Source organism: Teleopsis dalmanni, chromosome 2 (genome assembly GCF_002237135.1).
Source record: "Teleopsis dalmanni isolate 2A chromosome 2, ASM223713v2, whole genome shotgun sequence".
Classification (NCBI taxonomy): domain Eukaryota; kingdom Metazoa; phylum Arthropoda; class Insecta; order Diptera; family Diopsidae; genus Teleopsis; species Teleopsis dalmanni.
In genome coordinates, this window is record NC_051847.1 from 238,186,103 (window position 1) to 238,193,541 (window position 7,439).

General features: G+C 28.9%; 1 protein-coding gene across 1 annotated transcript; it reads right to left on the reverse strand.

The window, feature by feature from the left end:
• Nucleotides 1–226: 226 nt before the first annotated feature.
• LOC119685230 (spindle assembly abnormal protein 6 homolog) lies at nucleotides 227–2,397 on the reverse strand. Its single transcript, XM_038099465.1, has 6 exons — nucleotides 2,191–2,397; nucleotides 1,781–2,125; nucleotides 1,421–1,719; nucleotides 1,157–1,364; nucleotides 488–821; nucleotides 227–427 (listed from the first exon to the last, which is right to left on the reverse strand). Exons 1-6 carry the CDS (start codon nucleotides 2,350–2,352, stop codon nucleotides 336–338), a joined length of 1,440 nt encoding a protein of 479 aa, XP_037955393.1. The 5' UTR covers nucleotides 2,353–2,397; the 3' UTR covers nucleotides 227–335.
• Between the last annotated feature and the right edge of the window lie 5,042 nt (nucleotides 2,398–7,439).

Sequence of the window (7,439 nt, forward strand, 5' to 3'; positions counted from 1 at the left end):
ACAAAACTGTAATATTGCGCTTTGTCTTTTATTTGCCTTGATACAAAGTAAGACAAAACTTAATTTCACAAATATGTGAAATAAATCCACATAACAGGTTAATGGCTTCGGAAAAAGATCTATACTTTAAAATCACTCTAAAACAAATTAAACACATCACAAACTAATTACTAATGCAAATGATAAAAGACTAACATTAACTTTCGGTGGAGAATGTTGTACATATAAATATATTTAAACATTAAACATAGAGTGTATAAGTCTATAATATTGAACTGTGAATAATAAAATATAACAAACAGTAATAAAAACTTTAAAAATATAAAACATAAATGTCACGTTCTTTTATTTATTTGTAAAACATTTGCAACTGTGGCACAGTTTTCCTTGTCCGGTAATTCTAATTTTTGTTTAAGTGCCAGAATTTCTAAAATAGTCATGAATGTAAATATTAAAATATATTTATTAATAAAGCATTTTTTCTTACGGTCTCTATATTTGCTTTCCAACTCATTGGCGAATTTACGCATTGAAGCAAGCTGCAATGGTATCTCTTGTCGTAAGGTATTTATTGTTTGCTGGAGTAGTAAAATTTTTTGTTGACTATCTTTTAACATATTATCTTTCTCCAGGACCGCTTTCTCTTGATGTAACGCAACTTCAGTACGCCAAATCACAGTCTTCCTTAATCGTACAAGTTCTTGGTTTTGTTTTACTATTATCTCATTAGCTTTGGATATTTCCGCAGAAGCCATTTCTAAAGCTTGTCGTTTCGTATGTAGGATATTCTTTTCTGCATCAAGTTGGGCTATTATATCAGCCTGTGGGAATTGAAGAGGATAACATAAAATCAAAGTAGATATTAATATAAATATGTTAATATATACTAATCATCAGCACAGTGAACAGACTTACACGTATTGAAAAGTTAAAATTTCGAATATTAGAACTTTTGAATATTAGAAATTTTGAATATTGAATATTAGCAAGTTTAATATACCCTCCCTAACACTATATAACCTTTATCTAATTATTATTTAAATATCCTAAATAAATGCAAATCCGTGATGCCTATGTTGATGACTGTACATAACAGTATTTATTAATTATTTATTTAGTAAGTAAATATGAAATATATATCTTTTCTTTGGATTACCTTTGATTTTTCATATTTCTTAGATTTCTCTTGTAGCTCTGTTATATGTTTACGTGCATCCATTAGTTGCATTTCATTTTTACGTTCTACATTCCTAATGGAAGCCAGCTCACCGTGAAGTGTTTCATTTTGGTCTTTCATTTGTGCAACATGTGACTTAACTGCACACAGTTCCTCATTTAGAGCTTCAATTTTCTTTTGATCTTGACTGCAAATTAAATAAATTATGATTTGATATAATTTAAACAGTTATTCTCTACATACAGTTTTTCGGTTTGTATATTAGCTTTCTCTAATGTTAATTTATCAATCTGCAATTGCATTGTTAGTTGAGCCTTCCGATGACGCTCATTGTCAATCTTCCTATTCTCTAAGACATCACGTATGTTTTCCTCTAATTTTTGTATTTCATCTGCGTGCCGCTGAGATGAATTTCTTTTACTTTCCAATAATGTTTCTCGTAATTTAGAATTTTCTGCTTGTAATTGTTCTATATGTCGAATGTGGGTATGTGACTCCACTTGTAATTGTTGTGCTGTCACCTCATGTATTGCTGCTTTTTTCTAAAAAAAAAAATCAAATTACTTTAATAAGTTCACGCAAATATTTTACACTATTTAATACCTGTAACGAATCTAATATGGTATTCATATAGAATAGCACAACATTTAATGGTGCTAAAACACATGGCAGTGATAAATGTACTAAATTTTTAAAGCTCCGCATCTCAACAAATTGCATTTGATATTGTGAATTCGTCGTTCTATCGTTATTTTGTTTTTGCGATTGTATAACACATATTTCCAGTTTTCCAGCCTGGCAATCTTGAAGAATTTTGACTAAATTTTCAATAAAACCACTGAAGGTTACATGTAATGACTGATCCTGCTTGAGCTCATGAAAATTGCTACCATCAATCGTGCACAGCCACATACGTCTTTGATCCGTTTTTTCTGTCACTCTTAGTTGCTATATTGATTAATGAAAAATTTTAATTAAATATTTGTAAATTATTTTGTAATGTTTTTAATTACAACTAAGCCTTTGAAATCCATTTTTTCTGCGTAAACAAAACAAGTTTTTTTTGTTTGAATGCCATTTGTACGAAAGTTTATTAGCATTTCTATACTTGGCATAATGCAATCTATATTTTTACTGTAACTTATATTGGAAAAGTAATCATCTTCCTCGATCATTGTTGAGAAATAGCTTTATTTAAATTAAATTTTAAAATATTTATATTTTTAAATATATACGCCTCAGTATTTGATTTTTTTTTTTTTGGAATAAACGTCAAACTATTTTTTTCAAAGCACAATTTAGTGCTACCAAAGCCTTTATATTTTTAGTGCCACATCTAGTTAAAATTTAATTACAAATATATAGTCACTTAAATATCTTTGACTTGAATTTCTAACTAAATTATTTTTCAAATTACAAGTATCAAAACTCGTAGCTCATTCAAGACACTCATGACACTCATTTTTTACTCTAAATAAAAGTACCGCACTAAAAAAATGATTTAAGCTGGCCATTTTGATCAAATACAATTTTGCTTACATTTCGTTGAAAAAGTGGAAAATGAATAACAAGGAAGCATAAATAATTGATGCAATCAATATTTTTAAGATTTGTAACAAATAAATACCAGAACTACATAAATGCAACCAGATAGCAGTTGTTTAATATTAAAAGAAAAATAATTCGAACCATGCAAAACGTAAACAAAACTGAGAAATGTCAAACAATAATCGATATTTTTACGCTCTGTTTAATACTTTCATTGAGTATGTTCAATGTCTTGTTCAAATTTACAAATATTCATTTATATATATCGAAAATTAATTTAAACCAATTATACAATTTTTATTTTAACGCCACATTATTATATTATTAAAATTATTTAATTCATTGCTAATTCAGTTTTAATTAGATGCATAACATAGAATTTAGAATCTTCATGAAACGCGTATGTTATGTGGATTTGATCCACATATTTATCAATTTAACTTTGTCGTACAAACCAATAGACAAAGCAACAAAACGGCTTATAATGTTGTTTATTTTAAATGATAAATAATCTAAGCCTAATGTTATCGTCAACCGGATGTTGTTTGTAAAGGACATTGTTGATCATTCAAGTATCCAAAGGGAAATTCCATTATTTTCTTAAATACTTTTGTATAGATAAATTGTATTACTGATTATAAATACAAGGCACCGTATCTAATTACAATTATGAAAATAAGACAATACAAGGAAAAATCCCAAGTGCCGGGACTTCCGTCCTTGTATCCCATTTTGGACCTTTTTGCAAACAACAATAAAATGTAATAATACAATCCACTAAAAATAGTGATAACTGACAACATATTATTTTAACCTTGATAGAAAATTAGTTAAGTTAGTTGTAAGATAATTTTATATAAATAAAGAAACAACTTTCTAGAAAAGTTAGTAATTTTAAACTACTCAATCTGTGTGCATTTATTGTCGAGGGACATTAGGCATAACATACATTTATGCTTTCGTCAGCTGTGATCTGCCAGTGGACAACTTTTTAATTTTGAGTAAGCTACGTCATTCAGTTGGTGTTTGGTAGCCGTTCATAGCAGACAACCTCGTGAATTTTTTACGAAAAAGTGAAATTCGTGTGCTGATTAAGCATTACTGGCCAAAATTCACGAATTGGGATACGAACTACTATCCCATCCAGCATATTCTCCAGATTTAGCCCTCTGCGATTATTTTCTGTTTCCAAACCTAAACAAATGGCTGGGCGGTAAGAGATTTGAGTCGAATGAAAAAGTCATTACCGAAACAAACGCGTATTTTGAGATCTTTGAGACAACCTATTATTTGGAGGGAAAATAGAAAATTACAAAAACGCTGGACTAAATGTATCGAGTTAAAAGGTGATTATGTAAAAAAATAAAATGTTTTTTGCCTTTTTTGTTTTTTTGTTTTATTCAAAAAGTCACTGACTTATCATACCGCCCTCGTATATTAAATTTTCTGTTTTTCAACTTAAAAACCCACCTCTTCATTTAAAGAGTATGCGTTTAGCATGGTAAGTGTTTTTATAATAAAAAATATGTGAAGTATTATGTTGTTATTATGGGTACATATCATGTGATCCGGACCTAGCATTTATAACAAACCATTCCGTTTATATAAAACCATAATATTATTTAGCAATAATTCAAGATTTAACTATACTTCGAAAACTGACCATTGAATGACCTAGTTTCAAATTTACTCTTTGGCCAAATATATGCTTTTGTCAATCGTAGGTTATGAAATAAAAAATAAGAAAAAGCAAAATAATTTTGCAATGCATATAATTAGGTGTATTTGTGGATAGAAATAAAATCTTTTCTATAAAAAGATTTTCAAGTGACTTATTCCACTTATTCCGCAGTTTGGGGTTAACATTTATAACCCCAAACTGCGGTACAGTATATTACGATTGAACGTACTCCTGCGTAAAAAATTTTTGGTTTGTTTGCAAAAGCTATTAGAGGATTAGATAAATAGTTTACTCAAATAGTAAAGTAGGCATGATTAATGTAATGCACATCAATTAAGGATAGGGAGGATAAAATTGGCAAAATACCCCATCTTGTTTTACACCTTGAGTGCCTTTAAAGTAAGAAAACATATGATGACCCATAAGCAATTGCTAGTGTTCGAGTATAATTAGACAAACAATACCTTGCATAACAAACCTAGAGTAGCTAGTTTGAAAAAGTAGGCACTCCTATGAGCAGTTGAGCATGAGCTATACCATAAAAGTCAGGATCTTTTTTTTCAAGAAATTATTTAATTATGATTTCAATAACGAAATCAGTATGCCAACGCAAAAAAATATTAAATTATATGGCGAAAATGAAACACTAAAGAAACTAGGCAGGCTTTATTATAAAATCTAGGCAGGTAAAATCATTACCGGGAGCTTTATTAGATTGAGTATTTGAATCATGAATCTAGAAAAGAATTGACAAAAGATAAAACGCGGAATACATGAATACTTTTACTTGACCGACTTGATGTTTTGTTAATTTGCTGTAAAAGTTCATTAAAAAACCCACTTTCTGTGTAATATCAAAATGAAGCCATAAATCAGCTGTAGAATAATTGAATTAATAAATTATAGTTATTTTATATTATTAAATTTCTATTCTATACTATTATTTTAATGAGGCATTATTTATGCATAATTTTATATTATTCTTTTTTGTCTTTGAAAGCTAATCTAGAAACGTAATAGGGATAAAGTCGCGCTAATAATAAAGTTGGTTTTTTTATGACAATAGTGTTTATGACAACGAAATAGAATTATATTTTTGGTTACGTCTACGACGGTAGAATTTGGCTATATAAAACACTAAAAAATACAAGAAATTTCCTATTTCGAAAAACATGAAAACCACATAGTCATTTCCTGGTTAACTTGGTCATTATAGAAATTTTATAATAAAGTTTGCATAAACCGGTTGTTATTAATCGATTTAATAAAGCAAGATATGAAATTGAAATTTAAATTGTCTTTCGTTCATTCTTTCAAACATCTTTTAAAAGATTTTCAAAAACCTTTGCTAGTATTACCTTGTTAACCCTAAAGAATTTTTTATTTGAGCAGCACTGCATGAGCACTTAGAGCTAAGTTATACCAATGCGCAGAACGATTTTAGTATAATACCAACGTATATCGTTGTGTTATACAAATGTCTGAAATTTGGCACTAAACATTGTAGTACCTTCGTAAAAAATCCATAATGCATTTTTTTACTTTACGATTAGCATTTTAAAATTGAAAGTTTAATCAAGATTCTACATTTTTTATATATAACTATAACTTAGTTTTGAACTAATGCAATATTTACACATTGTATATAAATATTTGTTATTGAACCATATAGATCGGTATAGATACCTTAATGAAGCATGTTAGAATGAAGTGGTAAGTGTTTTAAATTTTTACTTTCTGTTGCATGTTTTTTAGAATATGATATCATAAGTAAGTTAACTCTTATATGCATTAACAATAAAACTCAACAAATATTATGTAAATATTTTTAAAATTGTGTGTATATTATAGCTCATTCATCAAAATAGTTTAAGGTTTGGTTGTTGGGATTGGTACCAACTTATCAATGAAGATATTTGTATACAACTATAATCGAAGTTGTATGTATTGAACGAGTATGTATACAACAATTTTGTATGTTATGCTGAGCAAAAGCACATAATTGAATCAACCTACGCTTATATCGAAAACCTAACCTTCCTCCACTTGCCAGCACTAACTGAAATTTTACTTTATTTCTTCTGTCTGAAAATAATTATATCAACATCCATACGCAGAAAACTACTAACCATTGATCTGCAGTGAAAAGCAGTAAGCAAAGCAAACGGTTTGAAGGAGGAATTAAGGCGCGGATAACATATAAGCATATTTGGATGTTTAATATTAAAATTTCGCAAGATCATATACAAAATGAGATTAACGAAAATAAATATATTTCCGAAATAAATACTTTTTACAGTGTTCTGTACTCTAAAATTAAATACATTAGAATTACAGAAATGAATATGTACATAAACAAAAAGTGTTTTATATATAAAAAAATTTGTATTGATTTTATTAGTATTTATTTCTTTACATTTATTAATTTTTGTTATAACTTTAAATATATGATTTCTAATACTAAAATTTGCTATTATCAAATTTGTAACGTAGAGTTCGAAATATTTTTGGTAATATATAATATGTTTATATAAAAATTAGGCAGCCGTCTTAGTTTTAGATTTATTCATTTCAGTATAACATAACACTTCGTTCAATAATGTGTGTGACTAACTAATTAAAACACTTTTTTTTGCCAAAATTCGTTTTTATTCATCAACATAGTCCCCTTTTAGAGAGATACAATCATTCGAACGCTTTTGCAATCTTTCGATACCGCTTTTGTAAAACGATTTTTCTTTGTCTTCAAAATAAGCATTACTTTCGGCGATTACTTCATCATTTGAGCCAAATCTCTTACCACGGAGCATCTTTTTGAGGTCTGCGAAGAGCCAGTAGTCGCTGGGGACCAGAACTGGAGAATACGGTGGGTGCGGCAGCAATTCGTAGCTCAATTCGTTCAATTTTGCCATCGTTTTCATCGACTTGTGCCACGGTTCATTGTCTTGGTGGAACAAAACTGTTTTCTTCGCCATATGAGGCCGTTTCTTTGCGATTTCGTATTTCAAACGCTCCAATAACGCTATATAATAG

Excerpts from the sequence above, each read along its gene's own strand:
- LOC119685230 (XM_038099465.1), bottom strand. The coding sequence starts at position 2,352 with ATGATCGAGGAAGATGATTACTTTTCCAATATAAGTTACAGTAAAAAT. Across the intron at positions 1,365-1,420 it reads AATATACAAACCGAAAAACT|TCAAGATCAAAAGAAAATTG; the intron begins GTATGTAGAGAA and ends TTTAATTTGCAG. Across the intron at positions 428-487 it reads GGAAAGCAAATATAGAGACC|AAATTCTGGCACTTAAACAA; the intron begins GTAAGAAAAAAT and ends TGACTATTTTAG.